The sequence below is a fragment of the Streptopelia decaocto genome (genome assembly GCF_964273445.1).
Source record: "Streptopelia decaocto genome assembly, chromosome: Z".
Lineage (NCBI taxonomy): Eukaryota > Metazoa > Chordata > Aves > Columbiformes > Columbidae > Streptopelia > Streptopelia decaocto.
In genome coordinates, this window is record NC_138657.1 from 59373285 (window position 1) to 59391612 (window position 18328).

General features: G+C 38.2%; 1 protein-coding gene across 1 annotated transcript in view; it reads left to right on the plus strand.

Moving 5' to 3' along the window:
- The window catches only part of OXCT1 (3-oxoacid CoA-transferase 1), an 87746-nt gene that overhangs the window by 23501 nt on the left and 45917 nt on the right, over positions 1-18328 (plus strand). Inside the window, exon 7 of the mRNA XM_082074785.1 lies at positions 3904-3964. Within this exon, the coding sequence (XP_081930911.1) occupies positions 3904-3964 (61 nt within the window). The remainder of the gene's footprint in view (positions 1-3903; positions 3965-18328) is intronic.

Sequence of the window (18328 nt, forward strand, 5' to 3'; positions counted from 1 at the left end):
TGCCTGGTTTTTATTTGTTTGTTTTATGGCTCTCAGATGGAAAGGTAAGTGTTATGGTATTCGGTTTCAGTTTACTACAAGAAGATGCTGAATGATGCATTCTGTCTTTGTATGTATTAAAACCAGGAGTTGAAAAAGCAGCTGAAGAATATGCAGAGAAAATTATACCAAGAAAGTAATGTTTTCCTTGGTGTATATAGGTATATATACACGTGTATTAACATAGATTTTAATCTATATCTCTTACAATAATAATCCTAAACTGCCTGAAAATTGAGAAATATTTTTTTAGTTTACCTAAATCTTGACATCCTGCCTTGCCCACTGGCAAGACAAGATGGTTTCCTGATTGAAAACTGAACTTTCGTGTGTGTATGCACATGGATTTGATGGCTGCTAAACTGCTTTCCTTAGTCTTTGGGACATGGAATACTGGAAGCAGTCTTCCCCTTGGATTTATCTTTGTTTGACCTTGAGCCTCTACTGTCTGTGCTTTTATCCCATATATATCTATGCTTACTTACCTCTGAAAAACATTTTCACTCTCCATAGAAACAGACTGGTTGCATTCTCCCTTCCTGCCCTGCTTGTCTCTCTTTATGCCGTTCTCTTTCCCTCCTGTTCCTTTCAGAAGTCTTCATGTGTCTCACACATTCACACAATACAGTTAATACCAGATACTACTTCCATCTAGAGTGGAGACCTAAAAGTCTTGACTCTTTCTTTCAAGCATAGCTAATCAAAGATGGAAACATCATCATCCAGTGTTTTATTCCATATAGGGTATTGCTAGTTTAACAGAATTTGCTCACAATAAGCAGTGACCCATTCTGGTTTGGGATGAGACACAAATGATCTGATGGTGTAGAAGAGAAAAACACAGGCTCATCTCATAGCCTGTGGGAGACAACAGAGGAGGAAATTGCAATAGATTAGAATGTAACAACAATATTTCTGTGATCTACAGGATGAAAAGGAAAATGTATTTTTGACATCGTGCTACATACTGAGTATGTATTCACTGCCAATGGGACCCTTCCATACCTTTTTTTATTATATGACTTCTGGTTTTGTTGAGTTATGCTTACGTAGACATAGGCTCTGTTTGCTCACATCTGCCACTGCTTTCACAGAAGTGTGGTACTAATTTTAGTATTTCCCGTGACTCTGGTATCTGTGGGGCCAATAGGGATGGAGTAATTATCTGCTAAACTGGTGATCATGCTCAAGTTAGAAGCTTTATTAAATCTAAAGGATATACTTTAAGTAGACATATTTGGAGCACAAGCCAGAGTGAGTTTTTTTGTTTATGCTCATACATGAAGCTATAATGTTTTCTTGGGGATCCAGAATGGCATTAGCTCCTTTAGGAAGCAATTTTTTAAACAAGGTTTTCTATGTGATACTGTGTGTCCTCTGTCTCTTTTGTTGCACACAAAATGCTGTGGCCACTTTCCTTCTAGCTGTCTTTATGCTGAATGGACTACTCTGCACCACAGCTTTTGCGTAACAAGATCTGTGTCTAGCACAGTAGTTAGTAATTCTTAGGTATAGTGCACCACTACCAAGGAAAATAATCCAAGACCCTGTCAAATATAATGAAATAATCCCACCTAATTCCTGTGGTAGCTGAGAGGATGTGTATATGGGCATTTCACTTCATTAGTCTGATACTGGTGCTAGTTCTATATAGCAGAACAGAGTGTCTCCAGGTATTAAGCTCCCTTGGAGCTTTGCCAGTAGGGACAACAGCAGGGAGTACCACTGCTTTTGTGGATTCTATAATACCTCCGTTGGTTCTCCTCCTTTTTCATGTGGTAGCATTCTACTTTGGAATTGTTCAAGCCCGACATACTTCCACTTTACAAGCGGAGGTGTGGCTTGGTGCTGCAGGAAGTACACTCTTGACAAAGGAAAAAAGATGTTGAAGGGATAACCTGAGTCAGGGCCCCTGCTGTCACAGACAGTCATGTCAGATCATGTCTTCATGCTTCTAGTGGTTCTGCAATACGTAAATTTAGCTCATATCTGAGGTGTCGCTTCATATCTGCACCATTAAGTATGCAGTGGATGTAGTTTGTTGTCTTTGTAGTGTGCTTTGAACTAGTTTGCTATCTTTTCCTTTTGGGAGAAAAGCCGTTGTCATGCCTTTGGGTCAGCTTAGGAATCCATTGTGGGAACAATGGACTCTGTAGACATAGAAAGCTATCTTAAAATAAAAAGGCAAACTTGGCTAGCTAGTTTCTGGATTTCATAACCCCCAAACCTGAACATTTTTCCATATTGGAAAAGAAGTATAGTGCTTCTGTATTTCTTCTTCTGGATGATGTGTTCTTTAGAACTTGTAAAAGACTGCTGATTCTGAAACAATTTTGCTAACCAAAAAACATTCTAAATTGTATTAGCTTTTATAAATAGGGTCAGAGTCAAGCCCCTTATCTCTCCTTAGTTCGTCGTAGAAATATTTTCTTGTAACTCTTTTCCATATGTAAAAATAATTTTATATCAGATTCTTTTACTGGCAGACCAGACATTGTGCTCTTGAGAAAGTCTTTGGCTCAGAAAAGTAGTCACTTAGTATGAAATACTGAATTTTTTGTTTCCACATCTGCCTTCTCCCCCTGTAACTATTCCTCTGCTGTTTTAATGCAGCTTTTGTAACTCTGTATTTCTTCTCACTTTCTAATCTGCCTACTTTTGGATAGTTTTCCCTAAATCACTACTGGCTAGTATAGTATTCATATGCTAAGAGAAGAATATAAATTAAAGGTGGGTGGTTTTTTTGTGTGTGGGTTTTTTGTTTTGTTTTTTTTTTTGTCTTCGGGTTTGATTGTGTAGATGTCTGCTCTAGAAATCCTGTTAAAACCGTATGGTAGTCTCAGGATTTGACCATTCAATAGCCTGCCTCTCTCACACCCACAAGGTGGCAGCAACACCCCAGAGTTCAACGTGTCTATGGCACTACTTCTGGTCTTTGCACCAGAGGGTGAAAAGGCTTTGGAAAATAAGGGTGGTCAGAAAACAAATGCTTCTGTGGAAAGGAGGTTTTTGACTTGTTTTGAACCCTAGTTTCATGCATTTTGATGAAAAATTTTCAAGAATTCTACTTTTTAAAAGGGAAAAATACTGAGAAGCTGTCAGTGGAACCCCGCTAAAATATACATTTTTTTTCTTAAAGATTATGCCACATGGTTTTTCACTTTCTGAAAAATACTGGGTGGGGCTCACACAGATCACCTGATTTTCCTTGTGCCTATTAGGATTTTGATGCACATCCTAGCATAGTTATAAGTTACTTCTGTTCTATAGAGGTCCTTTTTCCTTGTTGCAGTAATACTGTGTGGAAATACCAAGATGAATGCCACAGTCTTGCAGTGAGTGCCAAAACTGACACAGCTTTTTTAATCAAGAGAATTGGATTAAATTTGCTACTGTGCAAAATGCTGTCCCAAGTCCTAGTCTGAATTATGAAGGCATATGTGGGACCTGAGAGGTAGTTAGGCCCTGTGCTGGCCCCCCTGTGGAGATTAATTTCATTCTTTGTGCAGTGAAATAATGGGAAGTTACATTGTACAAAGCCCAGCTTGCTGCTGCTCTTGGATCTAATAAATGAAGGTATCAGTAGCTTACCCAATTTCAATTAAACAATGTGCTGATTAAAAGTCAAAATAGCTATAATAAATATTTTCGAATGTAGCAAAATGTGATTTGATTTCATGTGCATCTTACACAATTCCATAACACTTTTTTCTCCCCCCTATTTTTTTATTAGTCCTCTACCTATTTGGGAAAAAGATTTGTGATGTTTGTATTACAGAGATACTTGCAGTAGTTTATATGTGAAAAGTCTTTCCTTGTACTATTACAGCTTTTAACATGTATTCATTTTATGTTCTTTTGCAGGAAAACTGCAAGAAATTTCAACCTACCTATGTGCAAAGCTGCCAAGACAACTGTGGTAGAGGTAGGGTACTGAAATATATTAAGCCCTATAGCCCTGTAGCCAACAAAGCCCTTGGATTTGCATGGTGTTCTGGGGATGGAGTTCTCCTTTCCTTGGCTCCTTAGGGGATTTCACCTGGGGGACAGTGGTCTAACCTGTCTCGTTGGATTGCCTGCTCCTAACACTACGCTGTTTTAGTGATTAGTTGACCATGGTTCCTCAGCTTATTACTGTGTATCTGATCCTGGCCAGGACTTTGTATTTTCTGTGATCAGCCTTTGAAAGGGAAACACAGCAACAGCCTTCAAATTTGTTAAATAAAATAATATGTGGATGAAAGAAGAAACGGTAGTATTAGGCTGTGCTTGAGAAGATTCACATAATACTGTGTGCAAAACTTCCTGATAACGATAACTGTGTAACAACATAAATTGAGCAAGTCATGGAGCTCTCACAGTTCTGGTCTCTAAAATGTAATGAATTACGTGAATTTCAGTCCAGAATGAGATACAGACATTTGGTTATGCCTAAAGAAACATGATGGACTAGATGATCTAGAAGATTCTTTCTATGTTCTTGTCTTTCTTCTTTGTTGTCCAGAATGCTAATGCTTAAAAACATGGAACAGCCTACACTAGAAAGATATTGGTGACTGGAGAGCTGCTAAGGCATAGCAATATCTAAAAGATAGACTGCTCTATTAGCTTTTCATCACAGTCTGATATGTTTTTTTATATGCCTAATAAAAGCTAAACATCTTTTGACAGTAAGATGAAGAGAAACTCTCCTAGACTATTTCTAGTAAATTCTAAATGGAAGACTCTTGTGTTTCTTCAGGGTTCTGTTTTTTGTTTGTTTTGGGTTTGTATTTCAATGTAAAATCTAATCTGGAAAATTCATGGATTATATAAACATCTTGGGTAATATATTTGGAAACTTGAGTTATTACTTTGTGTTTTACAGAACTATGAAAAAATACCATAGATTTTATCACATGACTTAGTGTGACAATGCAGCAACAGTACGTGAATTTTCACTGTTGGTTTTCACGAAAAGTTTAAAATATTTTTCCATTTAAAAATGAAATAGAGAATCTTTCAGCATTCCCCTTCCTTCTAGTCACTTGCCCTTCATACTTTGTTCAGTCTGGCATTTAGAGAATTTAAATACATCAAAGCCTTCCACCTACATTCCGTCTCATTCTCTCTTTCTGCTCTTCTATCCACATGTGATAGGGTAGAATTTTCTTGTCAGTGAGCAGCAGTTATTAATATGTGACATCCTTCTTGCTATAATTCCACTTAACAGTCGTTAGTAGATCTGTGGTGAACTGCGTCCACCTTGAGTCTTGTGTTTTCAGTACCATTTAAAAATTTATAAGCTTTTGCAAGATGACACATTACTAATACTTTACAATTCTATTTTTTTATGGACAGATTAATGGATGAAGAGGCATAAACAGAGATCTAGGACAAACAGATATTTTGAGCAAAATGCAATGCCTGATTAGCTTAACTTTTAAGTGTCTTTCTTCCGAAGTGGAATTCAGAATGTTATTATTGGATTTAACAGTTCAAACCCAGGGAATTGGAAGGAGATATCTCAATATGGCATCTAGTACATCCTCAGTACTGAGCATCGTCAGCCTGCAGCTAATCATTAGGGAGCTGAGGCAATGGGAAAGAGTTTTGCCTGACTCCTTGGTTAACATTGTTCAAGGCTGAAGGGTGAAATTCTCAATCCCATTTACAGGGAGAAGAAAAACATTTGTTTAGGGTAGTAATTCAGATGCTCCCTTGGCAGCAGGGATTTCTGAATTCTGGTATCTGTTCCCAGCTCCATTTCTGGTTTTCACCCACTGACCATTTAACTTAATTTAAGCAGACAGTCTTAGAAGTAGAGATTTGAAGCCATCCCCTATCCTTTCCATCTAGCTAACTACAGATCAGACTTGTCTTCAGAGTCATGCAGTGATTAATGGAGATTTGCAGGATTGTAGTTCTCAGTTTGGTGCTCCCACCCTGATTTTGAATGTGGAGCTTTGTACCTGTTATACAATCAGACGTAGGCTGCCAGCATCTGCTTGTCTAACACAAAGCACCAAGCTGAGACAGGTAACTAGCAAAAATTAGAGGCTCATCCCTCTGTATTTCTGATTTTTGAGTTGCTGAAATTTTTCCATTAAAATGAAGCCTATAAATACACAGAAAAGGAGAGCTGTTGTTCCTCATAGCTACTCTGATGGGTTATTTATTTCCCTTTTCTGTGTATTTGTATATATCTAGTTTTATCCAATCCTTAAGAATCAATCTCTTTCTCAGGAACAGAACTTCACTTGTTAAACTTTAGAAGGGTGGGTACTAGACTGTTCACTTATGTCACTGTTAAGCTCAGTAAGTACATTCTATCAGAGTGTAACTTGAATTTTGGAAGATAGATTTAATCAGAAAGTTATCCTGCTTTGATGTGAACAAAACAAGAAATGGAAAACCCATCATTGCATTTGTGCTTGTTCCAGTGGTTAACCACCCTCACTGGTATAAATATGTCTTTTTACTGTAATTAGTTTGGCATTGGGTTCCAACCAGTGCTTTTACTCTCTTCTGCTAGATTAAAAACCTTTCTGAAGCTGATGTTTCCATGCCACTGAGTGACTTCTCAGTGCTGTTGATATGAGGAACAGATTGAGGTCTTAATGATTCTAACTGTAAAACATTTTCTTCAGCTCTCCTACGTTTTTTGTGTCCATCTCTTTCTTGCTCTGTTTTTTTCTGAAACTATACAAAGGTGACCAACTGGAGTGTCTTCAGCACTGTAACACTGCCACCACTAATGTCACCTGTAAGGCAGACATACTCTTTGGTCCTGCTGCTTCCTTGTTTGCATACCTGTACTCAGTTGATCATTATACAGAGGGTCCCACAGCTTGAGTTGCTTAACACCTTGTTGATCTGTTTCTAGTGTAATTCAGGAAAAGTGTAATTGGTATTTTCCAGCATGCATTTTGTAAGCATGGCAGGTATTTCTTGATTGCAGATAACATTTTTCATAACAAAACTCAGGTATGTTTGAATGGACCCTCTTTACCTGTTGTGTCTGGTACTGCCACTTCCTTCTTAGAATTTATTGTTTCAACAGTCTTACTTCACATTTATTTTTGTTTCTGATCATTGATACAAATAGGGAATGGCACTTGACATACTAGGGGAGTATAAACTACCGAAAATCCAATCTCAAGGTATCTGTGAACTTGTTGAAAGTGGGAAGTGCACTGGGAATCAGTTACATTTGTCAACCTGTCCTTCTAAGTTAACCCGAGGAGCTGTGAAATGTGACATGCATACACAGGAAAAGACACTTTCTTCTTTAATGTATTAGAGCTGCTGTTCTCTAATTTAAGTCAGTGTAGCGTTTTACACCTCTATTAGTGAAAGGACAGATACTATTTGTAACAACTCAGAGGTGGGAGAACTTGCCAACATTTGTGAATGTGGAAGAAAAGAGTGAAGAAAAAAACCCAAAACACCTCATAAATCCACAAACTGATAGCTATTGCTTGCTTGAAACCTCTGCAGTGTTGTGAGAAGCCAGGCTGGCTGTACATAGAGAGGCTTCTGTAGGAGGATGAAGTCAAGGTTGTACTGTTACCAGTTTTATCTGTGGCACACAGTGGAGAGTTAATGATTTTTAAAATTCCCCTAGAACAAATTTCAGATTAGAGTCTGACCATCAGCTTTGTTTATTTTAACTAGGCAAATGGTCGCATGCAGGTGCTCAGTACTGTTTTGGGGATCAAAAATACAGTGATTGTAAACTTCTAATGAAATGGAAGAACTGTTTACTGACCTGAAGAAATATTTTGGACTGTTAGATGCATTTTTCTTGTTTATATAAGTGATGGGGGTTGGAACCTCGTAACATTCACAGAATCACAGAATGTTAGGGATTGGAAGGGACCTCAAAATATCATCCAGTCCAATCCCCCCGCTGGAGCAGGAACATTTAGATGAGGTTACACAGGTATGTGTCCAGGCGGGTTTTGAATGTCTCCAGAGAAGGAGACTCCACAACCCCCTTGGGAAGCTTGTTGCAATGCTCTGTTACCCTCACTGTGACAAAGCTACTTCTCAAATTTAAGTGGAACTTCCTGTGTTCCAGTTTAAACCCACTCCCCCTTGTCCTACTGTTGGTTGTCACCGAGAAGAGCCTGGCTCCATCCTCCTGATACTCACCCTTTATATATTTATAAACGTTAATGAGGTCACCCCTCGGTCTCCTCTTTTCCAAGCTAAAGAGACCCAGCTCCCTCAGCCTTTCCTCATAAGGGAGGTGCTCCACTCCCTTAATCATCTTTGTTGCCCTGCGCTGGACTCTCTCCAGCAGTTCCCTGTCCTTGAACTGAGGGGCCCAGAACTGGACAAAATATTCCAGGTGTGGTCTCACCAGAGCAGAGTAGAGGGGAAGGAGAACCTCTCATGACCTACTAACCACCCTCTTCCTAATACACCCCAGGATGCCATTGGCCTTCTTGGCCACAAGGGCACAGTGCTGGCTCATGGTCATCCTGCTGTCCACCAGGACCCCCAGGTCCCTTTCCCCTATGCTGCTCTCTAACAGGTCATTCCCCAACTTGCGGTTGTTCCTACCCAGATGCAAGACTCTACACTTTCCCTTGTTATATTTCATTAAATTTTTCCCCGCCCAACTCTCCAGCCTGTCCAGGTCCCGCTGGATGGCAGCACAGCCTTCTGGTGTGTCAGCCACTCCTCCCAGCTTGGTGTCATCAGCAAACTTGCTGACAGTGCACTCTATTCTCTCATCCAAGTCGTTGATGAATATATTGAATAATATTGGCCCCAGTACTGACCATTGAGGCACTCCTCTGGTTACAGGCCTCCAACTGGACTCTGCCCCATTGACCACGACTCTCTGGCTTCTTTCCTTAATCCATGATAGTAAGGATGTATGCTGAGGCATGGATAACTGTCTATAAAGATCCAGCTGTACTGTGTCCAGTGGAATTTCTACTTTAAATAAAAGATGACCAGTAGTAAGGGTCAAGAAGAAGTTTTCAAATGAATTGCATGATTCCTGTTTTTTGGATGGTAACCTTTGCAGAGAAAAATGTTAAATAATCCAGTATTGGCAGCATAAATTAGTTTGGCTTTATCTCTACGTGAAAGCAAAATGATGCAGGAATTTATTCGTTTTTTACTTCTTCTACAACACTGCATTTTAAAAAAGTTCTCTGTTCATCTGATTCTCACTTCATCTTGCAGAACTTGCAGGAGTTAATATGCAGTTAGAGCTGTAGTCTTGTTGGGAGCTGTGCCCTCATGCATGCACACACTTAGCTGGAGGCTTTCAGTTGATTTTCAGATCTATAAACACTTTCCTGCTCCTATTGCAAAGATGGGAGAGCTGGGAAATGGGCTGATCTAAAAGGAGCTCAGCAGTCACAAGTTATATACAAGCCATCAGCCCTTGTAAAGGTACAGAGGACAGGCTTGGCATATGAAGAAACTTGATGGCTTGTGTGGTCGTATATATGTGGTGACTTCTCCAACAGTCTGTGTTGAAAGAAGGACATGTCTGCTGAATTCAGCAAGTGGCACTGCTGTCAGGCCCCCATTGAATTGTGTGATGGGAAATGAAAGGTATAGAAGCTCAGAGTTACAGGAAGGCCTCCTGGATGTGTGCCTAGACTGCCAGGGCAAGGGCTCTGGTATTAGGATGTTTCCTGAGATGTGCATTTGCCTGTAGAATCTCTTGTGACCAGAACCCCACTGGGAGTGATGGGTTTGGGTGGTGACACCTCTTTTTTGGAGAGAGCGGGGGCAATGCAAAGCCGCAGGAAAAAAACATGTTGTGACCTTGTCAGATGTGGGTGTCATGACACCACAGGAGAGGTGAAGGGTGACAAAGGTTTGGACTCTTACTCTCTGCCACGGGGGAGCACATAAACATCCATAACAGCCCCAAATGTCCCTAAGCTCATGTCTGTTTTCTTGCCATTGTTACCCTCTGCTGTGAGACCTACTGAATACTTGTCCCTGGCAAAGCAGTTTGAGAACTCAGCCACTGTGACGATGTGAGTGTTTGATAGTGGTAATAGTCAATATGTTCAGAAATATTTATTGACTGGCTGTTTGAATATCCAGTTTGAATAATTTTCTTGTTCGGATTGCTGAGGATGGCTAAATATATCACCCCGTGTAAACAGCATTTCCACCTCAAATAATATCAAGGGAGGAAAAAAGAGTGTACTTTCTCATAAAAATGCATTAAATAAAAATCATTAAACCCTGCATTTTATCTCTGGTTGCCTAGTAACAACACAGCCATGTCAGTGAGCACCATTATCTCAGGTACAATGAAGTGTGTGTGCTGCACTAAGGGACAGAAGCAGACTGGAATAAGCTATTTGTATCCTTTTATCTGTGCTAAATCATGGCATTGTATTTTATTGAGGAAACTGGAAAATGAACCTTTTTTTTTTTTGGTATCTATTCCCCCAAGTGCTTTAACAATACCAAAACTTTACTCAGATCCATATCTCTGTTCTGAGGAATTCTTCAAGGTTTTACACAGTGACAGTTTACTGTAAAAAGCCTGAAAGTACTATTTTAAATTTGAAAAATAATCTAGAAGAATCTTTTTTCTTACCTGGGTTCCCCAGCCATGGAACTCAAAACTGAACCCTGGTACAGGAAGCACTTCTGGATTTGGGATGGGGACAGACTTTGCATTAGGGTGTGTTTCTGGGAAACCACAAATCAGGATTTGAGGGCAGGGACGATGCAGAATTTAGGCCTTTCCGTGCAAATGCTGTAACCTTTGAGCAGTTGTGTTGCTGTAGCCTTTTTTCGTGTTGTTTAATTGCTCAGTGATGACTCCATGTGCACTCAGGAGATGGTTGCTGAGGGGTTGTCCCAGGCATCTGCAGTGGGGGAATGTTTTGTTTAAGAATCCCGTTGGGAAGCACCAAACACAGCATTGGCAGCTGAGTGAGGGAGGTGATTGTCCCACTCTGCTCTGCACTGGTGCGGCCTCAGCTGGAGCACTGTGTGCAGGTCTGGGAGCCACAGGATAAAAAGGATATAAAGCTACTGGAGAGTGTCCAGAAGAGGGCTATGAAGTTGGTGAAGGGTTTGGAGAGGAAGCCGTGTGAGGAGCGGCTAAAGTCACTTGGTTTGTTAAGCCAGGAGGAGACTAAGAGGAGACCTCATGGCGGCTACAGCTTCCTCACAAGGGGAGGAAGAGGAGCAGGCACCAAACTCTTCTTTAGGTTGGACATTAGGAAAAGGTTCTTCCCCCAGAGGGTGGTGGAGCACTGGAACAGGCTCCCCAGGGAGGTGTCACGGCCCCAAGCCTGACAGTGTTCAAGAAGAGACTGGACAACACCCTCAGGCACATGGGGTGAACTGTGGGGTTGTCCTGTGCAGGGACAGGAGTTGGACTCGACAGTCCTTGTGGGTCCCTTCCAACTCAGGACATTCTCTGACTCTGTGATTTGGCACAGAATAGGCACTGTGCTGCTTATTCCTGCCACCTTACCAGCAGCTCTTGGCACAAGTGACAGTAGAATTCTAGTTGCCATAACATATTAGTTTAATATATGCAAAATATGTGTTATATGTATAAATATATATTAGTAGCACAAGGCCTCATATCTTTGCATCTTAAGTGTCCAGGTGGTCAGTCAGGGCTTTTGACTGCATGATTGGATTTACATGCCTAGTTTTTGGCTAAATCCTGAATCAGAGCTGCTTGCGGAACTGAATTTGTATAACCCGAATATAGAGAATAGCCATTCAATACCCTTTCCCAAAGGAAACTTAGGTGAAAGATTTAAGTGAACACTTGTGGGAGAGTAACTATAAAATTCAAGCTCCTGATCCTTAGAAAGCATAGAAGAGAAAATGGCAAAATATCGGGAATGCCTCTTGTGAACACTGATTTTTTGAGGTCAGTGACTTGGTAGAGGAGGGCTTCTGGGAAGTATAGTTCAGAAGAAATGAGATTAGGGAAAGACTGTTAAGAGCTTGAGAATAATTTTTTCCATCATGGAAAAATCAGTTAGAGCAGTAGGAGTCTGACCTTGATCACAATCACTGTGATCTCAAATACAGAAAAGAAGGACAGAAAGTGAGACCAAGGTCAGATGTCCGAGGCTAAGCATTACAAAACCCAGACAAGCAAAAAAGCCTAAGCACACAGGAACAACCTCAGGAATCTCTAGCCCAGTACAAAATAAAGAAGACCTGAAGGTAGCAAGAAATGCTATGCAATGCTTAATGAAGACAGCAAAATTACCAATTCAGAGTGCAAAAAAGGCTGAAGCGTTTAGCCTTTTGTGCTTCGGTATTTGACAGCGCTAAAAAGCAGTTTGGTGGCTATTATGGCACAAGTCACAGGTTTAAGAACAAGTCAGAGGTTTGGAACAGAAATCCAGGGACTACTAGTACTGGTTTGGAAAAGCAGTCCAATTGCCACAGTAATTTTAGTGGCAAGCCCACCCTCAGTCTTGAATGCTCTTTTGTTGTTTTTCCCTTCATTGTATTTGATTTCTTGCTTCTGTGAGTTCATGTGTTTATTAAAAGACAGGAAAGAAAACAAAACATTTTTACAGCTATTATGCAGACCATTTTATGATGATTTCAGAAGCTCTGGGCTAGAAGGGATCTCATAAGGTAGTTCTTTTTACATTTAGTTAATATGCTTCTGATTTTGAGAGGAATCAACTTTTTTAATAGTTACTTTAGCTATGTGTGGGGTTTTTTTTTGTTTGGTTTTGTTTTGTGTTTTGTGTTTTGTCGTTTTTTGTTTGTTTGTTTGTTGTTGTTTTGTTTTTTTGTTTTTTTGTTTTTTTTTTCCCTACAATTGGTTTTCTTTTAGATATAACCTCTAATTATGTGGGTTCAGATTTGGCACTTCATTGCTGGAGTAGTGAATGTTAAGTGGTTAAAATTCATAGCAGATCAAATTGTTGCTGACTGCTGTTCTGATAGTTTTACCTACACACAACATTGTGCTGGAAAATGTGAATTTGTTTTTCTTTTATCTGTCTTTTATTTCTTTCTGAATTGATACTTGAATGAGTATCATGAGCTTTCTCAGCATTCACCTTCAGAAACATTGCAGATGTGAACACAATCTTCAAATGAAAAAAAAAACCACAAACCTTGTCACATGTGTGAAGAACAAATGTGAAATTCAACAAGAACAAGCTAAAGCAAATCTGTGGTTGATCAGTAGATGACTGCAGATTGCCAGAAAGTCAGTGTGCTGGGGACACTGATGGAAAGCCTGTTTGCTCCTAAAGCCAAATTTAGGGTTTTTTTTCTTAGCAATTTGTGGAAAGCCTGATACACTGTGCAATGGAAGTTTATTTCATTAACAGTACTCATGTCTGGTATCATAAGAATTTGAAAATTAATAGGATCTAAAATACGCTAGATTTAACTTTAAATTGAATGTACTAATGTGTACAGTAAATAAATGATAATTCTTATGCCCTCCTTTGTGAGTTAGATATGTTAATCAACCAATGATATATAAGTCTTTGCATTTGAAATCACACACAAGTATGTCACTGAAAAGATGGTGCAGAGAGAGTTTTAGGCATGATTCAAAGAATTCATATGCATATATACTTTTATTTATGTGTCTTAAAGCAACAATTAGTTTTCTCTGCTATTAATGAGTTTTTGTTATTTCTGATGCAGATTTCTAGTACAAAATGAGAAAAATGAGACACTCAAACTGAAAATCTTAGAAAAAAAATCACCGAGTACTTGCCTGCTGACATGAAGCACATTTTTTCATGTGGTCTAAATATTGAGATTTGAAAAACTACAGCCTTGTAACTTATGCAGCAGTGAGTATTTCTGAGTAATCCTTTGAATCAGAAGCTCAGATTTTAGCGTTCTATTGCAGCATTCTTCCTGCAAGTGCTATAGAATAGAATTATTCAGTGAAGAAAGGATTTAATGAGAAGTAAAGGCTTGAGATACCAAGATTGTCTTGACTTCAATTCATGCTCATTTTTCAGGATGCAGAAGGTGGTAAAAGAATGGTTGAGGACACAGAGTAGTTTTCTGTCTCCCAAACAGTTTCCTGGTGTTTATTTGAAAGTTGCCTAGTCTTGGGTTTTGTTTTTTGTTTTTTGTTTTTTCCCCAAACTCTGTTAAACTGCTTTATAGAAAACCTGTAGTCATGGAGTCCTGTGCGTGGAAATGTGCTCCCATTGATATACCCATAAATTAAATATCAGGTTCCTGATTTTGCCACTTTTGATTAAGTTGGAGAAAGCAAAGCTAAATAAATCTTAGAACAACCTCATGTTTAAACAAGTGTTTTGGGGGGTGGGTTTGTTGTAGAAAAACAGGCATCTTTCTTGTTAACCTTTGGAATAAGTCAAATGCATTATATCATTTTTTTTTAGTTCCTGTTGAAAGAAGCAGCGAAAAGCAAAGTGGAGAGCTGGGATATATTCCTCACCAAAATGGGCTGTGTAAACAATGAGCTAAGGAGCATGTGTGTCCCCCAGGCTCTCAAAATGCTGAATTTCTTAAACACACTGAGCATCTAGAGCTGCAAATGAGGGTACAAACACATCTTGCAGTTGGTTTGTAAAGTAAACTAGATTTCTCAACAAAAATAGTTTCAGGTATCCTTTTTTTGTCACAGTAATTCAAAACAGACACTTGCATTTTTATGCCAAAATTTTTGCCTGTTTGAATTCCAGGCTGATGGAAGTTATACTGATGTCTCATGGTTCTCCCTTGTTCTTTTAAGCGAATTAGGCAAGTGCTTAAATACCGTCGTTTCAGTTCCTTTACACTTTTTTTTCTAATGTTTTAATTGTGTATTTTGAAAAGTCTTGTAGTTTTTGTAACATCTCAGTATGAGGCCAGCTGAGAAATAGGCTTTCTAGCTTGGACAGCAGCACGTTCTTGATGCTGTCATCTGTGGTCACCTCCTGCAAGGCATTTAGGAGTGGTTATGTCCTCTGGGTTTGTTTGCCTTTGTCAGCAGCAGTTAGAAAAGACTTCTGTCTACATGTGCACACCGGACTATCCCTCGATTTTCCTAAGCTATGTATACCATCAGTTTCTACTAGTGTCTTGAGAAAAGCTATTTTTACATGGTTTTGGTCTTAAATTTTACAGAAATGTGATGGCAGGTGTGCTTGATTAATTAATTAATTAATTCAAAATTATAACTTATTTGGGATTTTAAGACACTCCAGGTTTAACAGACTAAATTGAGCCATCATACAAGTAGAAATGTATTGCTGTTTGTAGTCGATTCTGTCAGATTCCGTCGAGGATGAACATATGCTAAGCAAATGAATCTGACTTAGACTCTGCCAGGAGGCTTATAGGCAAGGAGAGAAACAGATGTGTTATATGAAGTTGGCCATCCATCCACCTACCTCAAGATATTATCTAGACTTTCAGGCACAAAAAGAACAAAAACTGCTAAATTAATGTGAAGGTTTCTGAGAGTGCTGAATTTTTCTTTCAATAATTCAGAGGAATCAGAGACAACAAATAAACCTATCATTAATGTATTTCTATTTGGAGGGGGCTAGAGAGGGAAGGGTTAATAAACCAACCAAACGATTTATATAAAAAACTATTTTAAATAAGTTGTGTAAAAGTTCTAGTGGGAATTTGAAACCAATTGGTATAGGCTTGTTGTGCTTCAGTGGTTATTCCCCCTGATTAATAAACACAGAAACAGAACAGAAAACTTGCTATGATCGGGAGATTAGAGGTCATACTTGTTATGACTTTGAATATCAGATGTGCTAAAGACATTTTTTCTCTCTTGCTAGAGAAAAAGAAATCAGAATTTTCTCATCAGGCAGTGATAAGCAAAAAATTTTATTGTTATGGTGTGAAGGACTGATTTGATGTGTTTCTGTCAGCTTCAGCATCATATAATATTTTCAGTTCTGTGAAGCACTTTATTATTTTTTTTATTATTATTATTATTATTTTTTATTTCTGTGAATGTCTAGTGCTCTCCTTTCCAGGCAGCTTTAGGAAGGATAATGATTAAGTGTTAGAAATTTTTATTTTTCTTAAAATTTGTTACTTACAGTCTCATGATACCCTGTTTTTACTGATTAATCTGTTGAAAGTGTCTAAGCTGCATGACATACTACCATTAGTTATTTTCTTTCTCCCAGTCCTTTCCTTAATACATACTCTGACTACCTTTTTACTTAACGCTGCAAAAGAGTTTTATTGAGCCTGAAGATTGTGGGGTTTTGGGATATCTGCTATGATATGAAATGGAGAAGCGGTAGCGTGTAAAATGGTTTTCAGAAATCTTTGTAAACTACCACTATAATTAATATCTGAAATAAGGAGGATAACTAATACTTCTGTGCATGTAAAATGCCATTTTGAGATGTTGTGTCTTTTCTGCCTTTATTGAAATACCTGCAGGGTTTATATTCCTTCCCGGAAAGAACCAGCAACATAATTTGTTATGTCTGTATGTCTCCAGTTTAGCATGCTCTGGTCTGATCCTTGGTTAAAGATACTCCTTGAATTTGATGGTGGTTTAATTGGACTTGAATAGCCTGGAAAATACAAAGAACTTCTTTGATGGTGCAATTAAAAATATGTGTTAGCTTTTTTTTTTAATTATTATTATTTTAAGTTTAATTTTACATTTTATTTCTACCTCTACCTTCAGTACTTAAATTTCTCTTAGCTCCTTTTTGAAAGACAAGCTTAAATTTATCTCCTGACCTTTAAGCTACATTTCTTTAAATGCCTAGGAAATGAGACCTCTTTCAATCTCTTTTCATTTGTCACTTGTCTTTTGTTGAGATTAAAGCTATTTTTTTTTTTTTAGGTTTTTATTCTTCTCAATAATATGCAAATAATTTTAATAAAAAATGTCAGTTACTTGTTTTTACCTTCTAATCAGTTCAAAGGCTTTTAGTCTAATGTATTTTGACAATAAGCAATGAAGTAAAGGGATAACGTATTTAAAGCAACCTACATTTTGTTCGCAACAATGCTGAATGATATTATTCCAGTAGAGTTAACGTTGTTAGCAGCTGTTCTGTTCTGGAATGGAAGGATTTAAGATGTGGTCAGTTACCTTATTTAACAGAGGTGCTTCCTACAGGTTAAGCAGGTTGTGTTGCCATTAGCTCACCCTTAACAAATGAAGCAAGACTATGTTCACCCATTGTGGGGGTTTTGTTTATTTTCTTCTGGGCCTCCTCCCATTACTTTAATTATTTGACTGAAAAGTGGTTACATAATGTAATATAAAAAAATATTTTCCAAAATTGCCTTTTCCAGATCTGAGAAGGCTATTTTATGTATATTCCATGTGGATGGTTATGTTTCATTTTGTGTTAAGAACTTAGGCACTGAATACAAATTGGGCATTTTATAATTAAAAAGTAGGACCATAGTTGTATTCTTGTTTTTGGTGTCATGAATATCATCCAGTTGAGTATAGTAAAAATACATACTGAGCACCATGGAATCACTTTTCATCAAGAAAGCACAAGTCACAAAACATGGTCACAATCAACGTGAGTTTCTTGGTGGCCTATATTAAAACAATCAGATTTTAACAAGGGTTTAGGAAGGAATCACTCCTTAGGTGTGCCTGCTGTAGGAGGCTGGGTTGCTTGGTAATACTAGTAGATTACTGGATCTTAAAGAAATCTCTGGTACTTTTAATTCAGGTGATTTTACATTGGAAAAACTGTGAAAAATCCAAATAAATGGATTTAAGAAAGCAAGAAAACAGCTATCATTTATCACTTCCACTTTTGATGTATATGGACATACTTGTGCAAATTGCAAACAAGCAAGTCTGTCAGTTTAATGAAGTAATTTCAGTAATCAATACTTAGTAGACATTTCTTTTTCCTTTGTTATCTACTTTGGAAACATCTTGAGAAAAAACCTGCAAGTTCAGTTTATACTTGCAGAATACATTTTTACAGTAGATATTTATAGGTATGGGTGACAGCAGACATTTATGTTGAAATAGCTACTCTTCTATAAAGTCACTTCTACCTTGATTTAAATGAGTCTGCTTAAGTGAGTGTTTATTTTGGGTTAAAATGCCCAGTTAATAAGAAAAAAAAAAAAAAGGTGAAAACGCATTGTTTTGAGAATGTTATTTTTGTAGGATTATTCCTTTGAGAAATTTCATGTCTTCTGACTTTGAACATGTTCTTGAAACTTAAGAATGTCATGTAACCTGTCCATGACAAAATGTGACTAGTTTAACGATTTCTGAACAATCATAGAATCATTTGGGTTGGAAAGGATCTTTAAGATTGAGTCCAACTGTTAAACTAACACTGCCAAATCTGCCTCTAAACCATGT